The following is a 27,431-nucleotide window of genomic DNA, read 5'->3' as shown; positions in this document are numbered from 1 at the left end:
ATATATATATATATATATATATATATATATATATATATATATATATATATATATATATATATATATATATATATATATATGCGTGTGTGTGTGTGTGTGGTGTATATGTATATATGTATGCATGCACATGAGTTTTGTTTGTTAGTTCATTCGGTAGAACTAGTTGAGTGTTTTTTCTATTCTTGTTAGTTGTCAAATTTATACTTGTGTTCTTATTGGGTGAAAGCTGCAATTTACTCTAAAAACTAACAACCTCATCGTCACTTCCATATTTGTTCTACGACACTAGATACTCGCTTGAAGTTCGATTGAAAAATACTCAGATCGAAAGGCGCTCATTCGACTTTGTCTCGATTGGAAAATGCTCTGTCCGATTTTAAACCAACCGTGCACGAGTAAAAATGCGATTAATTCAGTTCTGTATGTATAAAAAGTATTATAACTAATACTATAATTATTATAACTATTATTATAAGTGTTACTATCATAATTCATATTATAACTACAATTAAAAATATCGGTTACTTGTATATTTTATCATAATTATCATCACTACAATTAGTATTAATAATCTATATATAACATAAATAAAAATAACAAAAGTCTTCCAAATAGAATCTTACTAGGTTTGTGAAACAACTTTAAGATTTTATGCCCACTCTCCTTGGAAAATTTACAAGGAAGAAATATATAATCAAATTAAATAAGTTATATAGTTAGGGTTAATACCTTTGAGCAAGAAAAAAACGTAAACAAATAATGTAAACAATGTGTGAGTTTATAAATGTTGGCACACACCAAATTATCCTAAGATAAATCTGTACACCTATTTTATTCTCATATGGCCAATTGCACAATATCTTTGTATAATTCTTCAACTTGTCACATCATCGCCCAAAGTGATACACCATTGATGCGGGTCTCAGTGTTAAAGCAAATTATATATACACGATATGTCACGGATGCCCCAATGAAGAGATTAAAGCAAATTACATATACTATATATTATTGCTGCCCCAGTGAGGCTGCCACAGGACAAGATCCGCCTCTTTATACCGCTTTAAGATTCTAGAAGTTAAATTCGTTTTGGAGGAAACCGGTTTGAAACCGATTCTCGTAGTTTTTTTTAATTATTTTTGTACTTATAAGTTAAAGTGTTAAACCTACTTAATTAGTGTTTATTGTCAAATTCTTCAGGAACAAAATGATAACTTGTAATATACTCAAACACAGATGTGCATCAACAATGATATTGATCATGCATTTTAGCAAATCCAAATCCGATCTGCCATAATATATATACCGTTTGTTTGATGCACGTTGAATTACTATTAACTATTAATCTATTTATCGAATTCATAAAAGCATCTTTTAGCGTGTTCCATTTGGTGCCCCCCATGTATATTAATTATAAGATTTTGAATTCAGATTTGTAGTAACACGTTATATATAAAAAGGTAATGGCATTGAACATGTGAGCTAAAAGACCTTTTTTTAATTAGAAGCAGACAAGGGGGGAGTAAGTAATACATCCTCTGTGGATAATTTACTAGATGGTAGGTACCAGTGTTTGCATATAAATGCACGGGACCTTATGCCAGCTTCTTCCACATCAAGACACAGATCAAAAGAAGGGCTGAAAAGGTATGACTATTTAGCCAAATTCATGTTATATTTATGTTAAGTTCTGAATCTCTCTCTCTCTTTGATACAATACAGTATGGCAGGAGTACTACAAAACGTGAACATCAAGAAAAGAACGGGATTTATTCCGGTAGGACTTTGGGGAAGACAAAGGGGAGATCCTCAGAATGAGTGGTCTTTTGAACTTGATCAAGGCCAGAGGCTGAAAAAGATAACCATTGATCATGGTGATGATGTGATATACTCTCTCATGTTCACCACTGAAGCTGCTGGAGGTGTAGTGAACACTTCTAACAAATTTGGTGGTTGGAATGGTGGACAAACAGTTTCGGAGGTGAACCATATATCTTAACTTAATCAACGCGCTTTAAGAAACGTAATAATATACCTTCTTGTTGGCACAGGTGACGCTTGACTCGGACGAGGAAATAGTTGGAATTAAAGGAAGCGTTGGTACTAAAGCTCCGTATACAATAATTTCTTCACTGTCTTTTGTAACGAACAAGACCACCCATGGACCTTTTGGTGGAGCAACCAGTTCTGAGTTCTCCTTACCTTGGGAGAATGGCTCGTTAGTCGGGTTTTACGGCCTTGCTGGCTATTATATTGATGGCATTGGTGTCTATTTGAGACAAATCTTGAAGATCGGAACATGGGGAAAAACTCTTCCTGCAGGTCCGCAAAATAATTGGTCTTTCAAACTTGAGCCAACTTATCACTTGACGAAGATAACCATTGATCATGGCGATCTCATATACTCTCTGATGTTCACCGCACAATACGGAGACTTAACATACACTTCTGAAAAGATGGGTGGTTGGAATGGTGGAGAAAATGTTTCTGAGGTAAAAACTTAAACAAGTTAACACAAACGATGCATGCATCATAATGTTTTTAAATCTAATCTTTCATAATTGATCAGATTACATTCGAAGGGGACGAAGAAATTAATGGCATTAGTGGCACAGTTGCATTGTCAAGGGGAACTTATGCGGGTCTCACAGTAGTTTCGTCAATATCATTCATGACCAATAAAAAAACCCATGGGCCATTTGGTGACGTAAGAGGGACGCCTTTTACAGTACCATGGAATGCGGGTTCATTCGCTGGATTTTACGGCCTTGCGGGTTATTATATTGATAGCATTGGTGTTTATTTGAAGGCTACAAACTACTGATGAAGCAGGTGGCGGTTAGTACACGTTTGAAGAAGCTGGTTCAAGTTGTGCTGAGTAATCTGGGATTGCAACTCCTTAGCCATTTGTTCAGAAAATAATAAATGAAGTTTGTTATGTCTTTTCTATTTAGCAATATGTTTCCCTTTATCGTTTCCTGTTTAAGTTGTGATGAATAAAAGTAAGACATGTTCCAGCATTTGGCAAGTGTATCTGTTCGTAAACCCTGATATTCCAAAACAAACAACTATGATAGGAACCCTGGATCTCTCGTCTCATTTTTTTTCTTAATATTAACTTGTGTCTCAAACTAGGTTCAGATAACTTCTTATATCGCACGGTTTATTGGTTTTTCACGTTTTGATTCCAGTCACCTGGACTCTCAAACTTATCCCAAACGTGATTAGAAATATCTGAAAGTAAGTATAATTCTACTGGATATAAATGATAAATATTCCATGTATTTCAACAAGTTTAGAGCACGAGTGCATTCCATATTTGCCTATTAAAATTAGAGTACAAAATGTGAATTTCGGTGATACTATATTTGGTTTGTTTTTAAATTGAGTTTTGCGATTATAGATTTTGTGATTAAATCGATTACAAATTATGAATATATATACTTATTTACAAAATCTACTTTTTTTTTTTTTTAACTTAAAGTTCATTAAAAAACCAAAACCCCTGACTAAGTTTCGAGGAGAAACTAAGCCGGCCGGTGAAAATCCACTATTAAAAAAAAGGCAATTGCCACCAAAATTTGCTACGTGGTAGCAAAATATGTAACAGTGATGTATACTTAAAAACCCTAACTACATTCTCATTCAGATAGTTGCACCTATTCACACATTCAAAACCCTTAAATCTACCGATTCACACCAGATTTAACCCTAAATCTACCAATTCACACGAAATTTAACCCTAAATCACAACACCGTAGTTCAGTTTCATTAGAGAATTGAAGCTCTGCTTCATTGTACGATTCATTGATCTTCACAAATGATTCAAGTGTTCGACGCATTAGACATATCGATTGATCTTGTAATCCAGACGATTCATTGATCTTCACAAATGATTCTCGAAGCATATGCACGATTTGGATGATTACGCACACGATTTGGATCTTCTGAACTTCGTTGTTACAGAAAGCTAGGGTTTGATTCTGCACATCGATTCACAGACGATTCTCAGGCTTTATCTTCTGAACAGGTTCGTATCCTCTTTGGTTAGGACTAGGATTAGCGGCTAGGTTTTGAGGTTTGTGCATACAACTGAGTTGAGATACGACTAGACATACGATTCTAAACAGAGGATTCTGAATAGAACATTGATACGTACCGTTCTTCAATCAGGTAATTTCAGTTGAATCTTAAAGATCTGGTTCAATATACCTGTTTTTTGATTTCTAGGTTACAACGTTCTCTTTATATACGTTTATATTCGTTCAAATCATGTCGATACATTGATGAATGATGATATGAGTTCAATCTGCATCAGATCATTTTCACATATTAGGGTTTAGCAAGGTGATGATCTTCAATTTGATCAATTAGTTAGGGTTTGTTGACTATTGATTTCGTTGAGACTATTGTTAATCCAAAAAACTGTTCATATGTAATCTGTTGAGAATTTAGACTGTTGATTTCGTTGATAATTGTTTAATTGCCTATCAATTTGTAGCAGATTTTTTACACTGAAGTTAATTTGTTGTTGTTTGACTACTTGATTTATCGGATGATCTGATTAAGCGATTTCCACCTATTACTTGTGAGTTTATCTGTTTTTGTTGATTTTAATTGAAGAATCGAGTGTTTAGGGTTTACGAATGTTTGCAGTTGATATATTTGGGTGATGTTTGATGTTGTTTTCTAGTTGAACAGGAATTTGCCAGGTGTATGCAAGGAGTACTAGGCTGCTCTTGTCGATAGCTACTCTGTAGTGCTTTTGATTCTGTTTAGGTTGTGAGTTATTAATATGTGCTTGTTGAGCTGATCAAATTGCATTGTAAAGTGTTAGGGATTATTGTGATGTGTCGTAATTGTTGCTCATATTGAGCTTTCAGCTAAGAAGGTCATGATTAGTTTTCAAACTCAATATCGGTGTTAATCATTTTATGGTGGTTGTGCTTCTGTTATAGTATGTCTCCAGCAGTCCAGCTGTCCAGCTGGTTGATTGCACACACGTATCTGTGATTCATACAACTTGCATTTAACAAAGTGGGTAGTTCGATGTGTGCTACGCTGTCAAGGCGCATAAACGCATTCAAAGCGTATAGCCTAGGCACCAGGCGCTTAAAAAGCGAGAGGGCTAAGCTAGGCATATAGTACAAAAATACTATTTTTAGGGGTTTTAGACATGTTTTAGGCTCGTTTAGGGCTAGTTTAGGCTCTTTTAGGTTGATTTTATGCTTATTTAGGTTGATTCTAGCTTTATTTATGGGTTGTTTTTCACCATTTACACTCTTTTTTATTACTGACACTTCCTTGCCGACACAGGACCTGGAGCTCCCCAGATTTGCAATGTGGTATGTAAATCTTGTCATATGTATATGTCCATGTATATTTTATTCTATTTAGGCTCACTAATAATAACTTCCCTTTCTTTGGATGGGTTCATATTGAGTTGTAATTTTTATTTTTTATACAGGTTATTGAGATCACTAAAGGAAGCAAAGTGAAATATGAACTTGACAAGAAAACCGGCCTCATTAAGGTAAATTACCGGCACTTTGAAGTTTGATGCACAACGTATATCAAGTTGATTTGATAGTAGAAAATGGGCGCTGAAGGAGAACGGGTTCAGGAGCACGCGGAGGACGAAGCTGGTGTGCACGATCGGGCTGGCAGATACTGTTTCACTTTTTTTTTTAAGTTAATAAACCAAACACATCTACCGCACTTTTTACTAATATGCATTGATCGGAGCTAAAAGCGATGTCGTTTATGTATGATATGTTTGTTTTGCAGTCGTTTCCGAGGGTCGTCTGGTTGGACGGAAGTGGGAGGCAACTGATCCAATGGCCTGTGGAGGAGATTTGATGATAATTTATTTTCATCCATCTGGAACATGCAGGAGAGTATCTTGCTTCTGGTGCTGATGGTACGAGTTATTAAGTTGATTTGATGATAATTTATTTCCATTAATAAAGAGACAAATACACGGTTTAAACTCTTATAAATGTGGGTGGTGAGCTGATAATATGGAAGCAGAACAAAATACTGACTCTGGTCAAGCATGGAAGGTCCTCAAGACACTATCGTACGGCCTTTCGTTTCTAACATATAACATATATGCTGATATTGATACGTAAGCAATATACTATCAGATAAGCACTAAAACAAACCAGAAAACCGCCAGTTCACAGTTTATGTCTTATCCAAAGTCTACTACCCCTTGGGTTTTCTCAAAAGGTACGACTCACATATTCTCTAATTCTACTGAAAGAATTAATATTACAGGAGACCAGGAAACCTGGATTCGATTCTTGAGCCAATCGGATTTTACCGATAATTTCACCGTCGTCCCTACCGTCATCCCTACTTCTATTATTTCCTAGATTATGTTGTATATTTTTAGTTTATATAACCCAAAAACTAAGGCTGAATAGGATCAGTGGATTTTAAACCTTCATGTCCTACATTTGATTAATCCTGATCTAGCGCTGTTGTTTTTCTGATGTGACAACTGACTAGCCACATTTTTGGGTGTATCTGGGCCTCTTTAATGTGGATGGTCTTGAAAAGTTACCATGTTATAATCTTAAGTGGTTTATTTTCTTCCAGGTTGTTCGTTATGGTGAGGTTTATAAATCAGATTGGAATGGAATGGTAAGATGGATCTGATCGTTTTATACTAGTTTTATTGTATATTAATAGTAGTGCGAGTTCTGTTTTGAGTTTCAATGCTTGTAATGTTTTAGAACAAAGTGTTGCAAAAGGATTGTAGTTTAGTTACTTCAATTGGATGGAAAGGAACTGAACTGTAGTTTCGATGTTTGGATTTGGAAAATTTAATTTTAGTTATTTGATGTTTTGATTTGGAAGTTTATATTGGATGTATAAATTTTTACATTTTAATGGAATGGCAACAAGTTATAATTGTTATGTTTTTATGAAATGGAATAGGCAATTTATTGAATGGAATACCATAAATGGTAGCAAAACGGTGGTAAAATGTGACAAAGCGGTAGCAGAAAGGTGACAAAACAGCGGTAGCAAAACGGTGGCAAAACAAAATGTGGTAGCAAAACGGTAATAAAAAGCGGTAGCAAAAAGGTGGCAAAATAGCGGTAGCAAAACGGTGACAGAAAGCGGTAGCAAAATGGTGGCGAATCAACGGTAGCAAAATCGGTAGCAAAAAATAAAACAGTAGCAAATAGGTGGCAATAGGGCATTTGCTACGTGTGCTTTTGCCACCGAATTTTTGGTGGCAAAACGGTGACAAAAGAGCAATTGCTACCGTTTTGCGACCGAAAATGTGGTAGCAAATACCTAATTCTCTAGTAGTGATCGATTACATCAAAAAGCAAAAATTACACCAATCATTCCAGTCCACAACCACTTCGTTTTGCCTATGTTTAAACCAAAGAAAACTCGTTGTCTTGATATTCGCCACAATATCCGCCACCTTGAAACTCTTATGCTTGAACAAACTTTGGTTTCTTGTACGCCAAATCCACCAACACGTTATAATAAAAACTCCTCGGATGGCTTCCTTCCTCGTGGTCGTCGAAGCCGCGCAAATGTTTTGAAAGTCGAACAAATCACTAACTGTGAAGGCAAACACCGTCCGAATTTTGCACCACGCCGGTATCCCTTGCCAAACTCCCGTCGAAACTCTGCATCCTGTAAACAAATTTTCGACATTTTCCTCCCAATCGCCACAAAGAACACAATCCATATTACCCACGTGAATGTTTCTTTTCATTAACGCCCTTTTCATCGGGATTCTATCTAAAGTTAAACGCCAAGCAAAGATATTACACTTACTTGGAATCCACCTACACCACTTGAAATTATACTTGTCATTCGAGTCATCCGGTATACCTTTCGTTATCATCTTCTTCACCGACTTAACTGTGAAAGAACCCGTATTATCTCTGAGCCATTTCCACGAATCCTCCCTCTGAGAAAGCGCCACATTTTGAATCATATTGCTGCATAAATTAAACTCCGAAACCACCTCATTATCTACCAGATTCGCAGACCAGTTCCATTCCATTGAATACAACCTGTTTCTAGCAGCCCCTCACATCTGTCCCAAAAGCAACATTTTTTTTGTTTTTCCAGACTGAAAAGCCTTACAAATATGACCTGCAGCGGCTTGTCTGCTATCCACGCATCTAACTATAAGAGTATACTCTTTCCATCCCCAACTAAATTATTGACCCGATTACCTGTTAGACGCCACGAACTTTCCCAACGAACCAAGGTATTCCATGGACTAGCCAAAACCGCTTTACAAATTCTACTTAATTAAGGATCCCTACTGAAATTACATATATTTATTTACAAATTCTACTCATATATACACTTATTTACAAATTCTGCACATATACTACCCAAGCCGTCTATGTCTCATCATTTACAAGATTTGATCTATCTATCTTCTCTTTATACTGATCTCTTTAAATAGATTGTTTTCTGTCCTTTTCATCTATCATACCATCCATAATACACTACTATTACCTACTACTATACATAATACACTATCACTACCAATATGTATAATATTTTCATTTTATGCACATGTACATCAACACCCTTCATACCATACCAAACAACATCTTACATAACAAAGTGACAAGTATAACCAAATTAACAACCACTAGATATAACTAAACAAAAACATGTACATGGGCCTACTTCATCATTCAAAATCACAAACATTTTGTAACAAAACACGTTAAAACATGTTCATACATATAGATCCACATGTGCATTTTTAATATTGATAATGTAAAAAATAGTGTACTACAAATGGTAATGCAAATGAAAGTGCAATTGTATAATACTGGTAATGTATTACGGAATTTGAAAAAGAAACGATACATATGCAAATGTGCTCAATAATTGTTATTCGGAAAAAAAAAATTTAGGGACAAAATATAGCGATTTTAAAAAAATATATGAAAAAAAATTTGTGTGTTTTTTAGGTATTTTTTGTGTTCATATTGGCGTGGTGCTTCTCGCAATAAGAGTGGTTCTTAAATGAAATAAAATCGCTATATCTCGTTACCATTAAAAAAAAATTACACAAAATAAAATCTAAAAAAAAAAATCAAAAAAGCACTCAATTTTTTTTTATATTTTCTTGAAAAAAATCGCTATATTTCGTTACCATTAAAAAAAAGCTTTTTTTTTTTCTACTGACAGTTATCCATGCACATGTGCATCATTAGGTAATACGCTATTAGGAATAGACAATTACACTTTTATTTACAATACCATTCGTAATACACTAATTTTTACATTACCAATATTCAAAATGCACATGTGCATCATTAGGTATAACCATGATATAACGTGTTTTAATACAAAAAGTTTGTGATTTTAAATGGAAAAGTAGGCCCATATACATTTTTTTTTGGTTAGTTATATCTAGTGGTTGATGGTTTGGTTATAGTTGTCAATTTATGATGTAATATATTGATTGGATGGTATAAATGGTGTATACATACATGTAATAATGTGAAAATATTGGTAATGGATTGTATTATGGATGGTAGGAGGTAATGGTAGTGTTTTATGGATGATGGTATGATAGATGAAAGGGAAAGTGTATTCAAAGTAGTGTACCAAAACACCTTATTTCATGTTGGTACATATAGATGCACATGTGCATTTATAATATTGGTAATGTAAAAAGTATTGTATTACACATGATAGTGTAAATGAAAGTGCAATTGTCTAATAGTTGTAATGAATTACGGAATTTATCAAAGAAATGACAAAAATGCATATGTGCATGTTTGTGTATTATGAAGGAATGATAGATGAAAGAGAAAGTAGTGTACCAAAACACCTTATTTCATGTTGATACATATAGATGCACATATGCATTTCTAATATTGTTAACGTAAAAAAAAGTAGTGTCTTACACGTGGTAGTGTAAATAAAATGGATAACTGTGACTCGATTTTTTTTTAAAATTTTTTTTGTTGTAAACAAAATATAGCGATTTTTTCAAAAAAAAAAAATGGTAAAAAAATATTTTTGGGTGTTTTATAGAAATTTTTAGGTATTACTATTTGTGTTCACACCGGTTCTCGCGGTTCTCGCAATAAAGGGTGGTTCCTAACGGATCCTTCTCCTATATATATATATAGGACAATGCTAGATAGAAAACCCTAAAAATTTGAGAAAACCCTAGAAAACCCAACCTCCCGACCTTTTTTTTTTTTTTTGAAAAAAATAACACATGTAATATACATGTTTTTAAGAGTTTTGAACCAAAAAAATCAAAAAAGCGCCGAGTGGATGTTTTTAAAAAAAATAAACAAGTTTCAGCAACTTTCATCACTAACATGTGTTAGACAAAAAAGTGCTGAAACTTGTTTATTTAAAAAAAAAAAAACCACTCGGCGCTTTTTTGATTTTTTTGGCTCAAAACTCTTAAAAACATGTATACTACATGTGTTATTTTTTTCAAAAAAAAAAACAAAAAAGTCGGGAGGTTGGGTTTTCTAGGGTTTTCTCAAATTTTTAGGGTTTTCTACCTAGCCCTACCATATATATATATATATATATATATATATATATATATATATATATATATATATATATATATATATATATATATATATATATATATATATATATATATATATATATAGGGTAGGGATATGGTAAAAAGTGTCCAAAGTGTAAGAAGTGTAAGAAGTGTTTTAAACCATTGGATCTTTGATCTAATGGTTGAGATCAAAAGGGTATTAAAATGTAAATTGTGTTTTAATTAGAAGGGGCTTTTGTAAAATTGAAGGGCAATAATGTCTTTTCCATTCTTTCAAATATGGTAACCGTTTCAAACACAACCATCAAACTCCTAAAAATCAGCGAATTATATGTAACCGCCATCAATCTCCAAAAAAAAATCAGCGAATTTCTTCATACTTTAAAACATTCCCAGATTTTTAAAACGTAATAGCAGATTCAAGTCATGGTGTTTTATCTGGAGACATTGTTGATGGCGTGGTGTTTTATCTGGAGACATTGTTCGTGGCGTAGTGTTTTATAAATACAAAACATTCCCAGATTTTAAAACACCAAGACTAGGATTCAAGTCATGGTGTTTTATCTGGAGACCTTGTTCATAGTGTGGTGTTTTAAAACATCTATGATTCAAGTCATGGTGTTTTATCATGAGACATTATTCATGGCGTGGTGTTTTATCTGGAGACATTGTTCATATCGTGGTGTTTTATCTGGAGAAATTGTTCATAGTGTGGTGTTTTATCTGGAGACATTATTCATGCTGTGGTGTTTTATCTGGAGACATTGTTCATGGCGTGGTGTTTTGTCTCCAAGTGTTTAAAACACTATGCCATGAACATTGTCACCAGATAAAACACCACGCCATGATTCAAGTCATGGTGTTTTATCTGGAATCCCCAGCAACCTTCTATATAAAACACCATGACCAACATCATAGTCAATTTATCCAGTTGTTTTAAAACACCACGCCATGAATCTGATTATAGATCTATTTATGATAAAGTATGCAGAAATTCGTTGATTTTTTGGAGATTGATGACGGTTACCATATAATTCGCTGGTTACCATATAATTCGCTGATATTTGAATTAAATGACAAAATGTACAATTACAAAACTACCCTTTTGAATTAATTAAGAGGATGGACACTTGTCATTCCAGGAATATTTCTTACACTTCTTACAAATTAAGCACTTTGTACAGGATCCTAAACCTATATATATATATATATATATATATATATATATATATAGGGGAGCGCTAAAATGAAAACCACCTCTAGTTGTAAGAAGCGCGTGAACCACTTTCTGGCCATTAGATCAAGTAGATGGATGGATGAGATTAAAAGTATTTAAAAAATAATATTAAGTATTTTTTGTCTTATTATGTCTTTAATATTTTAATCAAAAAGGGTAATTTAGTAAAATTACTTATTTTTGTCTTTTAGTCTTTATTATTTTTCTATTACATTTTTGTTTTATTATATTACTTTTTATTTTTTAATCCGAATCTTTTTATTAAAAATCATTTTTAAATTCAGATTTTTTAACAAAACAATTTACGTTTTTTGCGAGCCGAACTTTTTCAAACGTCGTTTTTTTTACACGCCGTCATTTACGTTAAAAAACTTTACGTTTTGCGTTCAAAATTACGTTTTCCGTTTTTTCACCCGGCTTTTTCACGCCTCGTTTTTTGACGCGCCGTTTTTTCGCCCGGCTTTTTCACGCGTCGTTTTTTCAACGCGCCGTTTTTGTGTTTTACGCCCCGGTTTTTTACGTTAAGGTTATTTATGTTTTACGCGCCGGTTTTTGGCGTTTTACGTCCAGGTTTTTACATTAACGTTATTTACGTTTTACGCGTCGGTTTTTTGCGTTTTACGTCCCAGTTTTTACGTCAACGTTTTTTTTTTGCGTTTTTACGCACCGGTTTTTTACGTTAACGTTTTTTTACGTTTTACGCGCCAGTTTTTTACGTTAACGTTATTTACGTTTTACACGCCGTTTTTTTGCGTTTTACGTCCCGGTTTTTTACGTCAACGTTTTTTTACGTTTTACGCGCCGGTTTTTTATGTTAACGTTTTTTACGTTTAACACGCCGGTTTTTTACGTTAACGTTTTTTACATTAACGTTTTTTACGTTTTACGCGCCGGTTTTTTACGTTAACGTTTTTTACGTTTTTACGTTTAACACGCCGTTTTTTACATGCCTTTTTACGTTAAACTTTTTAAGTTTTTAAATGTTAAGTTTTATGTAAAACTTTTTACGTTTTAAGTTTACGTTTTACTTTTTTAAGTTTTACGGTAAGCTTTTTACGTTTTAAGATTTATTTTACTTTTTTAAGTTTTACGTTTTACTTTTTACGTTAACGTTTTTTTCGTTTTAGTAAAAAAAATTTACATATTTACGTTTTACCTAAAATTTTTTACGTTAAAAAGTTTACGGTTGACGTAAAAAAGTTTACGGTTTAATTTTTTTTTACAAAAATTTTTTTACGCAAAAATGAACGGACCCAGAAATCGCAAACTCAATGAAGCGTCTCAGATATATTGTTATCATCATCGACGCCTAAAAAATAAAAAAATAAAAACCCAACAAACAAAAATCAAAAGAACGAGTGGATTGTAGAAAAAAAAAAACGAAGTTTTGGCTCAGATTTTCCGATAATCAACGGCTGCAAAATGGGGTTGCAGGTTCAAAAACCTACCCTCCGCCGTCCTTGCCGCGCCATTGTCAGTTTTTTTTACATCATCACTGCCGATTCAAAAGGAGGCACCATATTCAACTGTTTTAAACATTCAAAAGGGACAAGAAACATCATTCAAACATATTTCAAGCCCAGATTCAACATTCAAACATATTCAAACGATTTGAACATTCAAAAGGGACAAGATCATCATTCAAACATATTCAAACGATTTGAACATTCAAAAAGGCACCAAATTCAACCAGATTCAACCGATTTAAACAAACCCAAAAATGGCAGTAGCAACAAAATGTCAGTAACGGGATTCCACAGATCAAAAACCACAAAATCAAAACATTCAAAACCCAGATTCAACAGATCAAAAACCCAGGGATCGGATAAAAAAACTCAGATTTTGAACCTCGTAAAACATTCAAGCATTCAAACCCACAAGGAACCTGAACATCATTCAACCCACATATCAAACATTCAAACCCCATAGATCAAGAACACAGGCCAAAAGATCCAACCGATTCAAACATTCAAAACCCAGAAAAAGAAAGAACAGATCAAGAACACAGGCCAGGATTCCCACGGATCAAAACCCACATCCCACCACCGTCTTCCACCACCTACCAACCACCTCCCACCACCGACCAAACACCTCCCACCATCGCCTCGCCACCGAACAAAACGCCACCAGCACAACACCCGTCGCCTACCTCTGCCAAAACACCACCGCCAGCAGCATATTAACCACCAAATGACATCACCTTTACGACATCCCCTCAAACCGTCATCACAAAAAATCCCCAAAAAAACTGAAATAAAAAGACAGATAGTAGCAGATCCCATGTCTAAAGAGAGATATAGAGAAAACATATCTTTGGCGATGGATGCAGCGGCGGAGGGGTGGTTGTGGGGCGGCGGAGACGGCGTAGAGGAAGGGAGGCTGGTGCTTGTCGCCGGAAATCGGAGGGGGGCGGCCGTTCAGTTCTGTAACAATGGGGGGCGTTGGGTGGTCAGATCTCCGGCTCCAGTCGCCGGTTTCTTCACCGATGGGAGAGAGAGAAAGAGAGGAATGAGGTAGCAGATTTTTGAGTGTGATGTCTGTAGGTATTATTGAGTGGAGAGGAGGAGTAAATTAGGTGAGAGGAGGAGTAAATTAGGTGGGTGTTGATTAGGGTTTTCAAAAATTGAAGAAAGGAAGAGCAGAGAAGGTCTGGTGTACGCAAGAAAAGAGGAGAGAGACTACTACAACTATTAATAAGGAGATGGAGTTTTAAAATGGTGGAGGAGAGAGACTACTGACAACTATTAATGAGGAGAGAGGGTGGGGAATGACATTTGGAGTAAATGACCATAATACCCTTTGGGGTGTCATAATCTAATTGGTTGAGATTGGTTCTCACGGTTCTTACAACTGGAGGTGGTTCTTATTTTAGCGGCTCCCTATATATATATATATATATATATATATATATATATATATATAGTGGAGGGTTCAAATGAGAAGAATTTTTTTTGTAAGAAGAAAAAAGAAGAAGTTTTAACCAATAAGAATGTTCCATTTTACTTTATTTAATATTTGCATTTAATTTTAATATAAGGGTATATTGGTAAACTTACATAAATCATTAATTTGTATTTTCCCCCTTTAATAACTAACTAATGTAGCGTGTAGTACGATAATGAAGATCAAACACGTTGATTCTGCGAATACCCGTGTAGTTCTTCCCCCAACCCCAAAATTCAACGTAAAGGGCACGGAATTTGAAGTGAAAAATTAGTTTTCTCAAAACTCAAGTCCGATCCTTCATTTCACAAGAGCAGCATATATACCGGATGACTCTAGTGGTTGATGGTTTGGTTATAGTTGTCAATTTATGATGTAATATATTGATTGGATGGTATAAATGGTGTTTACATACATGTAATAAAGTGAAAATATTGGTAATGGTATTGTATTATGGATGGTAGGAGGTAATGGTAGTGTTTTATGGATGGTATGATAGATGAAAGGGAAAGTGTATCCAAAGTAGTGTACCAAAACACCTTATTTCATGTTGATACATATAGATGCACATGTGCATTTATAATATTGGTAATGTAAAAAGTATTGTATTACACATGGTAGTGTAAATGCAAGTGCAATTGTCTAATAGTTGTAATGAATTACGGAGTTTATCAAAGAAATGACAAAAAATGCATATGTGCATGTTTGTGTATTATGAAGGAATGATAGATGAAAGAGAAAGTAGTGTACCAAAACACCTTATTTCATGTTGATACATATAGATGCACATATGCATTTATAATATTGTTAACGTAAAAAAAAAAAGTAGTGTATTACACGTGGTAGTGTAAATAAAAGTGCAATTGTCTAATATTTGTAATGAATTACGGAATTTGTTAAAGAAATGATACAAATGCACATGTGCATGGATAACTGTGACTCGATTTTTTTTTAAATTTTTTTATTGTAAACAAAATATAGCGATTTTTTCAAAAAAAAAAAATGGTAAAAATTTTTTTTTTTGGTATTACTATTTGTGTTCACACTGGTTCTCGCAGTTCTCGTAATAAAGGGTGGTTCCTAACGGATCCTTCTCCTATATATATATATATGTATATATATAGTGGAGGGTTCAAATGAGAAGAATTTTTTTGTAAGAAGAAAAAACAAGAAGTTTTAACCAATAAGAATGTTCCATTTTACTTTATTTAATATTTGCATTTAATTTTAATATAAGGGTATATTGGTAAACTTACATAAATCATTAGTTTGTATTTTCCCCTTTAATAACTAACTGATGTAGTTTGTAGTACGATAATGAAGATCAAAGACGTTGATTTTGCAATACCCGTGTAGTTCTTCCCCCAACCCCAAAATTCAACCTAAAGGGCACGGAATTTGATGTGAAAAATTAGTTTTCTCAAAATTCAAGTCCGATCCTTCATTTCACTAGAGCAGCATATAAATAGGAACATAAACTAGAAATGGGCCTAAAAAAGACAACGGGCCAAACACAAGCACAAAAACAAAATGCCCAAAATACTTGAAAAACATAAAAATGGAAATAACTAATAGAAATAAGCGTCTTTTGGCCCGGACGATGACCCAAACCACCGTAGGAGTTTGCAGCAAGATATAGCTCATTCTCACGTTCGTTTCGCCTGGTCACACGCCCAAAACGGACCCCCGTAGCCCAAGTTAGAGCCATTTTAGTGAAGCCCCTTTTGTTACGCGATCTTGGGCCTCCAAATACAAGATAGCCCGCTCTTCCACACTTGGGCCCGCATCATTCCCTCCTGGGTAGACAAAATTCGACCTCGAATCCGCAGCAACCTCATCATCAGACGAATCCCCATGAAAAGGCAGCAAATGTTTGACATTGAAAACATCGGAACAACGAATGTGGCTTGGTAACTTCAGACGATAGGCATTAGAATTTATCTTCTTCACAATCTCAACTGGCCCAATCTTCTTGGCTGACAATTTATTATACTCCCCCACTGAAAAACGATCCTTAGTCAAAATGGCCCTAACAAAGTCACCCTCTTCAAAATCAACTTGCCTACGCTTTTGGTGTGCAGCTTGCTTCTACTTTGAATTAGCGTTGGCCAAGTTATCCTGCACAGCTTTATGAACTTCATGTAACCCAACCACAAAATCTTGCACCTTCTTGGGAACAGAACCTGGGGTAGGAAGTGACATCAAATCAAGAGGACCCCGATGCTTAGCAGAATAGACTACCTCAAATGGACTAAACCCAGTGCTCCTATTAACAGCATGATTATGAGCAAACTCAGCCTGACAAAGCTTTAGATCCCAAGACTTCACATGATCACCCACAAGACACCGCAAAAGATTACCAAGTGACCGATTAACAACCTCCGTCTGCCCATCAGTTTGTGGGTGGTAAGCACTGCTAAAATTGAGCTGAGTATTCACCATTTTCCATAGACTGCACCAAAAGTGACTCAAGAAACGAGTATCCCGATCAGAAACAATAGAAGATGGCAAACCATGCAAACGATAGACATCCCGAAAGAACAACTGATCCACGTTAACTGCATCTGTTGTCTTCTTGCAAGGAATAAAGTGCACCATTTTCGAAAACCGGTCCACCACTACAAAGATCGAATGATTACCACGCTGAGTACGGGGTAACCCCAACACAAAATCCATGCTAATATCAACCCAAGGCTGCTGAGGAATGGGTAGAGGCATATATAGCCCTGCATTGGTAGTTGTGCCTTTTGAAACTTGACAGATCCTGCAACGTCTAACAAACCGATCAACATCCCTCCGCATAGTAGGCCAAAAATAAGAAGACTGCACCAATCGTAAAGTACGGTCTCTCCCCACATGCCCTTCCCCATGCAGTTCTTTAATTATTTGAAGGCGGAGGCTGGAATTGGGAATACATAATTGATTTTCCTTAAAAAGAAAACCGTCATGCACAAGAAAATCTGTCCTCTTCCCAAACTGCACATCCTGCAAAATGACAGAAAAATATGGATCTGTTGTGAGCTGTTCCATGAGATTGTCTTGCCGGGTACAACAACCCTCAAAGAAACTAGCAGGCTACTCCTCATGCTCAATGCATCTGCCACACGATTCGAAATTCCAGACTTATGCTTCACAACAAAAGTAAACTTTAATAAGAAAGCCATCCACCGGGCATACTTATGTGATACTTTATCTTGACTGTGGATATGCCTCAATGAATCATGGTCTGTAAATAAAACAAACTCCTTGTGAAACAAATAATGACGCCAATGTTTCACAGCCTGGACCACTGTATAAAATTCAAGATCATAAGTGCTATAACGTAACTTTGGCCTAGTAAACTTCTCACTGAAATAAGAAACTAGACGCCCTCTTGACTTAGGACTGCCCTAATACCACCCTGCGAGGCATCTGTGTACAACTCAAAAACCCGAGAAAAATCTGGCAATATTAGAATTGGTGCTGTTGTAAGCTTTTCTTTGATTAACTGAAAAGCTGACTCTGCCTCCTCAGTCCATATAAAAGTCTACCCCTTCATGCAGTCAGTCACTGGCGCCATAAAGGAACTGAAATTTCGAATGAACCGTCTATAAAATGAAGCAAGACCATGGAAGCTACGTACTTCAGTTATTATAGTGGGGGTTGGCCACTGCTTAACAGCCGCTACCTTTGATTCATCCACCTGTATTCCGTCACCAGAAACAACATACCCCAAAAACAACAACATACCCCAAAAACAGGACCTTAGGGACCATAAAGACACACTTCTTTTTGGCTGCATACAAGTTATCCCTTCGGAGCAAGGTCAAAACCTGCCGTACATGCTTCACATGCTCATCAAAATTAGGGCTATAAATTAAGAACATCATCAAAATAAACCACCATAAACTTGCCAATAAAGGGCCTAAACAACTGGTTCATGACCCGCATAAACGTACTACGGGCATTGGACAAGCCAAAAGGCATCACTAACCATTCATACAACCCCTCACGAGTCTTGAAGGCGGTTTTCCACTCATCCCCAGGCCTAAGTCGGATCTGGTAATACCCACTCTTCAAGTCTAGTTTCGTGAAAATAGTGGCACCGCTAATTTGATCAAGTAAATCATCAAGTCGGGGAATCGGAAATCGGTACCTTGCAGTGATCTTGTTGACAGCACGACTGTCAACACACATACGCCATGTCCCATCCTTCTTTGGAGTCAACAGAGCAGGAACAGCACAAGGACTTATGCTTTCCTGAACATACCCTTTGGAAATTAAGTCTTCAACCTGCCGACGTAATTCCTCATGTTCTTTTGGGCTCATCCTGTAATGGGGCTTATTGGGTAGTTGGGACCCTGGTTCCAAATCAATGTGATGTTGGATGTCTCGTAGGGGTGGCAACCCGGCAGGTAGATCATCTGGGAAAACATCAACAATCTCCTCGAATAACGGAACCATACATTCAGGAATTTCGACTTCCTCGGGCACCGGCTTCCCAATCAAAATAAAAACGTTGTCTGCTTCCTCCAACTCATCTTGAAACTGACTAATGGTCAACATAGTACCCGACTGTTTTGTGGCCAACTGCTTAGGCTTGCTAGGAGCAAGGGTTATCTTCACACCACCAAACAGAAAGCTATAAGTGTTGGACCGCCCATTATGTTCAATATTACGCTCATACTCCCAAGGTCTACCCAACAATAAGTGACACGCATCCATAGGGACCACATCACACACAACATCGTCTTTATACGTTGACCCAATAGAAATAGAAACGAGTGCCCTTTTAGATACCGTCACTTCACCTCCCTTTTTAAGCCATTGAAGCTTATAAGGCTTCGGGTGACTCTCTGTCTTCAAGGCCAACTTTTGAACTGCCTCTTCAAAAATCAGATTGTCACAACTCCCCGAATCAATAACGAACGTGCAAACTTTCCCCAAAATGGTACATGTTGAGTGGAAGATGTTATGCTTCAGCCAGTCATCCCCATCTGCCTTTGGTGTATAGCAAGAGCGTCTGACCACCAAGTTCACCCCAACATCACCGGTCATGACCTCTTCTTCATATTCAGTTTCTTCATCGTACACTGGGTTATTCTCATACTCTTCATACTGATCATCCTCAGACTCAGCAAATAAGTGTCTTTTACCAGCCTTTTTACACTCAGCTTGACGATGGCCTGTTTCACCACAATTGAAACATCTCGGACCACTACTGATAGCCCCTTTAGAAGTAGGCCCGGTATTGCTACCCCCCGGCTTCTGCTGACTAGGCCCGCCACGAGGTGCCCCAGTGCCTGACCCAATGTTTCCTCCAGCAGGGGTAAATGAATCGCCTACCCGACGGTTTTGTTTCTCAAATGCCAACGCCCGATGGTGTGCCTCTGGAATGGTTAACGGATCAAAAAGGTTCACGGACTCCATAACTTGAAGCCTCAGACCCCCAATATACCGAGAAACAAGTTGCTCCTCCGGTTCTTGAATATCATTCCTCGCAATCAATTGATAAAACTCCGTTGTATAATCATCAACAGATTTGGCCCCATGTTTTAAATTCTGCAGACGTTGGTACACCAACTTTTGAAACTTATGAGACAAAAAGTTGGACCGCAAGCACTTCTTCATCTTGGACCATGTCACGATCCTTGACTTTCCGAGCCTGTTTCGTGTTAACTTCAATTGTTGCCACCACGCAAAGGCCCTACCGCGTAACCTAGTAGCGATCAAGGCCACCCGCTTATTTTCAGGCACCTCCTTGTATTCAAACACCTCCTCCACGGTAGCCAACCAATCGATGAACCCCTTCGGATTCAAACCAGACCCATCAAATTCTGGAACATCAACTCTTATCCCAGAAACCCAACGCCTGTTACCCCCTCCACGTTCACCCCTTGGTTGCCCCTCCTGTTCGTCTTCGGAAGTCGAATCATCACCAAGTGGGTTACTAAGTTCAGAACCATACCCGTCATTGGGTCTCTGCCTCCTACAATTGATCAAGTCGGCCATCCGGTCAGTCAACTGATCGACCACTTGATCCAACCGTTGATCTACCCTCGCCATAAGCCGCTGCTCCAACTCCTGTTCATACACTTCATCGAGAGGCCTGTTGTTGTTTCTCCTCCGAGGCATTTTGAGCCAGGAATTCGGCTCTGATTCCAACTGATGTAGCGTGTAGTACGATAATGAAGATCAAACACGTTGATTCTGCGAATACCCGTGTAGTTCTTCCCCCAACCCCAAAATTCAACCCAAAGGGCACGGAATTTGAAGTGAAAAACCAGTTTTCTCAAAATTCAAGTCTGATCCTTCATTTCACTAGAGCAACATATAAATAGGAACATAAACTCGAAATGGGCCTAAAAAAGACAACGGGTCAAACACAAGCCCAAAAACAAAATGCCCAAAATACTTGAAAAAACATAAAAATGGAAATAACTAATAGAAATAAGCGTTTTTTGGCCTGGACGTTGACCCAAATCACCGTAGGCATTTGCAGCAAGATAGAGCTCGTTCTCACGTTCATTTCGCCTGGTCACACGCCCAAAACGAACCCCCGTAGCCCAAGTTAGAGCCATTTTAGTGAAGCCCCTTTTGTTACGCGATCTTGGGCCTCCAAATACAAGATGGCCCGCTCTTCCACACTTGGGCCCGCATCACTAACCAAATTAAATTTGTAACTCCTTTTCAAATTATATATTTTTTCCAAATTAAAAAAACAGCTTAATTTAAAGTGTAGGATAAATTACGAGTTGTGTAGGATATATTTCGGGGTGTGTTGGATAAATTTCGACTGTGTAGGATAAAATTCTATAATGTGTAGGATATATGTAGGAAATTTTTGATATGTGTAGGTTTTATAGATTATATGTAGGATAATTAATGATTAGTTGACTAGGGGATGGTTCAAATGAAAACCACTTTTATCGCGAAAACTCGAAAACTAACTAAAAAAAGCCTAAAAAACACACCAAATTATTTGTTTTTTTCAATTTTTTATAAAAAATCGCATGTTTTTCTTATAATTTTTTTTTCAAAAAAAAAAAAATAAATAAATATTTTTTTTTGTATTACGCATGTTTAATACTTACACATGTGTAGTATTACACATGTGCACTACAAAACTTTTTTTTTTTTGAAATTTTTTTTATATACTAAAAGCGTCGAAAATTGTAATGCAAAAAAAAATGGTATGTTTTTTTTTGGCTTTTTTAGTTAGTTTTCGAGTTTTCGCGTTAACTAGTGGTTTTCATTTGAACCTTCCCCTAGTTGACTAATTAATTAAAGAGATAAAAATTAATGATATGAGTTATAAATGAAATAGTATTTACTAATATGTCCTTTCTTCTTTTTCTTCTCACATTAATTTTCTTCTCAAATGAATCTTTCCCTATATATATATATATATAGGGTAAGGTTCATGCGAGAACCACCTTATTGCGAGAACCGCGAGAACCAATGTGAACACAACCTAAAATAGCTAAAAAAACCTAAAAAACCCTAAAAAAAACCTAACCCCCACCCCCCAAAAACCTAAACCCCCCCACCCCCCCCCCAAAAACAAAACCTAACCCCCCCCCCAAGCTAAATGCTAAAAACTAAAACCCTCAAAAAACCTAAAAAAACCTAACCCCCACCCCCCCAAGATAAAATGCTAAAAACTAAACCCCCAAAAAACCTAAAAAATCTAAAAAAATAAAAAAAAATAAAAAAAATCTAAATTTTTTTTATTTTTTTACTATTTTTTATGTTCAAATCGTTACTTTTAGTAGCCAAAAATTTTTTTTTTTTTTAAAAACTTTTTTTAAAATTTTTTGATACTAAAAGTAGCGATTTTTATAAAAAAATAGTAAAAAAATAAAAAAAATATTTTTGGGTGTTTTTTAGATTTTTTTAGGTATTACTGTTTGTGTTCACACTGGTTCTCGCGGTTCTCGCAATAAAGGGTGGTTCCTAACGGATCTTTGTCCTATATATATATATATATATATATATATATATATATATATAGGGTAGGGTTCATGCGAGAACCACCCTTATTGCGAGAACCGCGAGAACCAATGTGAACAGGGGGCAATTTTGTAAATACCAAACAACTTTAAAAAACCCGCTTACCTGTTGCCCTTTTACTATCGGACTTCAAACAAAAATTAAACTACATTTAATACAAACTTCACGTCCACTATCCTCTCTATCATCTGAACTGTGATTACATCCAAATATCTCAACCTTTCTCAACCTGATTATCTCAACAATTATTCAATTACAATCGATTTCATCATCGTCTGGAATACATCATCACTTCAGCATCATCAGTTCATCATATCGAAGCAACTGCATCTGGATTGAGATTGTATCTCAGATTTGAGATTTTTACCAGCAGATATTTCATATTTCGTCATATAATCGAGGTTAGTTCCCAAAATTCATCCAGTGATTATAAGAATAGATGATTCAATGAGTGTGTCACTAAGACGGTATCGCTGGAATTAATCGCCGTCGAAATCGCCGCCGCCTACGGAATCGTTGACGAATTGGTAATATAGATATTATCATATTAATCGAGACACCGTTTGCAAGTTTATACAATTCGTTTATATTGTTATATGATAGATAATTTGTCGTTTGTACTTTTATATGATAGATAATTTGTCGATTCAAGCTTTGTTTTGTATTGTGTGATATATAACTATGCACATGTGCATATTTTGACATCATGGGTTTAGCAGAATTGGCTATTAAGGTAATTCTTGTGTAATATGTGGTTATGCACATGTGCATAGATTGTAATAATAAGTCAATATGCACATGTGCATAGTGTGCAATAACATGTGAATAAGGTAGTTAATGTTGATGCAGATGACATTAAATAAGGTATTTAGTTGTATTTTGGTGTGATGTATAGTTATGCACATTTGTATTTAATGTCAGATTATGTTAATAAGGTAGTGTTATGCGATACATAGATATGCACATGTGCATAGCTTGACAAAATATGTTAATATGCACATGTGCATAATTTGTCATAATAGGTTAGTAAGGTATTTAACTTTTATCCACATGTTCATTGTAGATCATCAATGGAAAAAAAAATCGAAAAAAGTAACATTCGTATTAAAGTCAAGGGATGAAGGGTCATTAAGAATGCCGAACGCAACGGACGCAAAGGAAGACGAATATGTGAATGTTAAACAAAAAGGTTAGAAGCTGTTGATTATTTAGTATTATTATAATTTTTTAGTAATTAAATCTGAGTTTATGCACATGTGCAACATTGTATTACTTTTTTTTTGTTAATATTATAAGTTGTGTAAACACATTAAGTTTATAAATGTAGGTGTGCAGTAATATGTATGAACATTTGATAACATGTTTTATTTTCTTTGCACATGTGCATCATTGTGTGGAATGCAAAAATGCGGTAGGTTTGTAGGTTTGGTAAATTATATGATTTTTTTATTATTGTAGATCAACGATGGAAAAAACGAAAAAGGGTTCCATTTATTATAAAATAAAGGGAGTAAGGATCGAAAAAAATGTGAGATGCTACAGAGGACGAGGACGGACGTAATATTGAAACAAAAAGTTAGAATAGCTTGCTTAATATTTAATGTTTCAATTGGGTAGAGATGCACATTTGCATTATTTTTTAGTTTTTATGTTAAATGATGTTGTCATTCATTTAAACACATATATTATACCATATGCAGATGTAGATATAGGAAAAGACATACAAAGGACAAGTAAATATGCATATATAAATATAGGAAAATACATACATTGTTACATTAATAACGTCACTACTTATTATTTCTGTAAATGCTTAAGTTGTACATAAGTTCTAGTTTTAAAACGCACACAGGAGATTATTCTTTTTCCAATTGGGTGTTAACTGATTAAATATTGCAGGTGACACCTAACCTGTATGGAAACCTAGTTGCAAACGCTGCTATTGGTATTGCTGGCGGTACAGGGGTCATGCCAGGAGGTACACAGTCATAAACCATATATTTAAATCCCTAGACCCTTTTTGTAACGATGATTTTGTAGTAATAAAGTTTTTGCAATCATATTACAGGTAACGTTGGCACGGAGTACGCGATCTTTGAACAAGGTGCATCAGCCGGGAATGTTGGGAAACCATCAATGGTTGAGAAAAAGAGAGCAAACCTAGTGGCTCTGCTTCTTTCATCAGCCATGATGATGAGACATCTTCAACTTCCTAATTATGCAGATCGTTTATAAACTGCAGTGAAACGCATTATTTACGTTTATAAACTGCAGTGAAACGCATTATTTACGAGAGTAAATACCGAACTAAAGATCTTGGTGGAAGTATCACAACACAAGAGGTTACTGATGCAGTCATATCTGCACTTACATGACTTGAATCATAATCTGATATTGTAATTATTCTTTGTTACAACCGACAGTTTTGCCAAACATTGTAACTAGGTTTTGGTTACATACGTGGTCCAATAGAAACCCACAAATTATTGTTGAACCTATATCTTGAATAAAGTTTAAATCAATGACATGATATTTCATAGATGAAATGTGACTCCAATATTATCACACTGAAAAGTAGGTGGAACAAAAAGAGTCAAAGTGTGTAATTTGAAAATGTATACATATTGGTAATATTTTTATACATTTGGTATGGCAAGGAGGTTTTTGTATGCACATGTGCATAATTTGAAATTGGTAAACATGTTAGTAATATATCCACGGATGGTAATGTAGATGGAAATGAACTTTGTATAGGTTATGTTAAAGTGATATGTCATATGCACATATGCATTATTTAGAATAATAATACATGTTAGGATATGTAGTTTACAATGTTGTATGGTATAATATATGTTGGAAATGCCCAGGCACATATTGATGTGATATAATGTGTGGCATAAATTATGTTGGCAATGCACATGTGCATAACGTAAAGGTAGTAATGTTTAATGTTGTTTGACATAGTATATGGTGGCAATGCAAATGTGCATAATGTATACGTTGCAATGTATAATAGGTGGATTGAAAATGGAGTACATACACTTAAAACATAATGACATTAGAAACAGTGAATCGACAAGTTTAGATGCTACGGTTTCAATGTTGAAAATGCACGCGTTTGGTAATGCACATGTGCATGTGTTAAAACAGTGGACATATTGGTAATTTATGTTAAATGGACATGAATAAAACAATGAATATTACACCGTTAAGTAGATAAACAATAAGTATAAACAATGAATGTAAACAAAAAACAAGAGATAATCAATATATAAGTAGTTGCGTGTGGAAAATCCAGTTGTTGTATCATAAGTGTTGTACATCATCACAATGTCCTCCTAGTGATTAAACGTTCTATTTAGAGTAGGGAATTCAGCATCAACAGTGCCAACCCCACCCATCTTGACCCGTCTTCACTCTGGTGTTTCTCAGCACGCCATAAGATGCATAAACTCCACCATGCCTCCCCGGTTGTCGGCTTGTTCTTCCATTTTTTTTGTAGTTGTCCGCCACACAAGACCCTTTGTTTAATGCAATTCTGTACATAATTGGATAGTCATCCGTAAGGCACCTGTTCAGAATCCATACATAAACAGAATCCATACATCAACGACATGGTATAATTTTCAACATAATGCACATGTGCACATAAGTTAATACAATATCACTTACAATCAACATGATGCACATGTGCATATAATTTAATACAACATCATTTACAGTCAATATAATGCACATATGCATATCATTTAATACAATATCATTTACAAAAGTATAAACATCGTTTACAGTCAACATAATACCTTTAGTCACAAATTGAATGAATTATAACTCTTGATGATCTATATTTGTAGGTGCTGTCAAAGTGATGTAGACATAGAGTCAAGAGTCCGAATTTCAAACCTATGAAAGGTATGTCGACTTTCAACAGTTTTAGACATAATTCTGTGACTATCAACAGGATTGACAACAGATGGACCACCAAAGTCGGCATCAGATGTTGTATGATGATGATATTCAGACAATATATGAGGAGTCCATCGGATATACGAGGATCGACACGAAGATGCCATATGCAACTGTAAACATCGTGCCGACTGCAACCGCCATGAAGTACATGAACACGACTATCTATATGTCATGAAAACCACCGTGCACGGCTCTCCGCCGCCGTGAACCGCGGTGAATGCCTCTCGGCCGAGTGAGAAGACCATGAACTGGTGCTGGTGAACTACCGAAACCCCAAAGTGGAGATAATATATGTGCATATAATATTGAGTAACCATAATGTACAACATAAAACATGATGCAATTGACACAATGCACATGTGCATATAATATATGTGCATATAATATTGAGTAACCATACTGTACAACATAAAACATGATGCAATTGACACAATGCACATGTGCATATAATATTGAGTAATCATATTTTACATCATAAAACAATTGTGAACATGCTGCAAAGGAGTATATCATTGAACGAGTCACAGTTTACATAAAATGGATATAAAATACCATCTATTGACAAATTAAAGATTTATATATAAACCTTTTACCTGAGAAGATACCACTTGGCTAAAAATTCACCATCACTTCTGACCTGCAACTACCACCAAACACCAAACAAGAATGCCTAATTTATTAGGGATTCGAATAGAATAAAACCTGCTGGAGTATGCTATATGTAAAATTGAATTACTTACA

General features: G+C 35.7%; 3 protein-coding genes and 1 long non-coding RNA gene across 9 annotated transcripts; 3 read left to right on the top strand and 1 right to left on the bottom strand.

Annotated features, from left to right (window-relative positions):
- The first annotated feature begins 1,720 nt into the window (after nucleotides 1-1,720).
- LOC110908299 (mannose/glucose-specific lectin-like) lies at nucleotides 1,721-3,039 on the top strand. The gene is made up of 3 exons (XM_022153216.2): nucleotides 1,721-1,978; nucleotides 2,049-2,489; nucleotides 2,567-3,039. The coding sequence occupies exons 1-3, from the start codon at nucleotides 1,721-1,723 to the stop codon at nucleotides 2,819-2,821; spliced, it is 954 nt and encodes a 317-aa protein (XP_022008908.1). The 3' UTR covers nucleotides 2,822-3,039.
- Nucleotides 3,040-3,600: 561 nt separating this feature from the next.
- Nucleotides 3,601-6,865, top strand: LOC110908298. Of its 6 annotated transcripts, XR_002574473.2 has the most exons (4): nucleotides 3,603-4,027; nucleotides 5,314-5,342; nucleotides 5,465-5,688; nucleotides 5,785-6,865. It is a non-coding gene; the product is annotated as an uncharacterized LOC110908298 (long non-coding RNA). The 6 variants fall into 6 exon arrangements; XR_002574466.1 differs by having other exon boundaries at nucleotides 3,601-5,342; XR_004878494.1 differs by having other exon boundaries at nucleotides 3,602-5,342; nucleotides 5,465-5,530.
- A 465-nt stretch (nucleotides 6,866-7,330) lies between these two features.
- Nucleotides 7,331-8,038, bottom strand: LOC110906622. The gene has a single exon (XM_022151729.1). It carries the CDS (start codon nucleotides 8,036-8,038, stop codon nucleotides 7,331-7,333), a length of 708 nt encoding a protein of 235 aa, XP_022007421.1.
- Nucleotides 8,039-23,427: 15,389 nt separating this feature from the next.
- On the top strand, nucleotides 23,428-25,096 carry LOC110906621 (isocitrate dehydrogenase [NAD] regulatory subunit 3, mitochondrial-like). The gene is made up of 5 exons (XM_022151728.1): nucleotides 23,428-23,454; nucleotides 23,571-23,585; nucleotides 24,621-24,699; nucleotides 24,790-24,948; nucleotides 24,996-25,096. The coding sequence occupies exons 1-5, from the start codon at nucleotides 23,428-23,430 to the stop codon at nucleotides 25,094-25,096; spliced, it is 381 nt and encodes a 126-aa protein (XP_022007420.1).
- The last annotated feature ends 2,335 nt before the right edge of the window (nucleotides 25,097-27,431 follow it).

The sequence above is a fragment of the Helianthus annuus genome, chromosome 14 (assembly GCF_002127325.2).
Source record: "Helianthus annuus cultivar XRQ/B chromosome 14, HanXRQr2.0-SUNRISE, whole genome shotgun sequence".
NCBI classification, from domain to species: Eukaryota; Viridiplantae; Streptophyta; class Magnoliopsida; order Asterales; family Asteraceae; genus Helianthus; species Helianthus annuus.
This window is presented reverse-complemented; position numbering and strand designations above follow the sequence as displayed.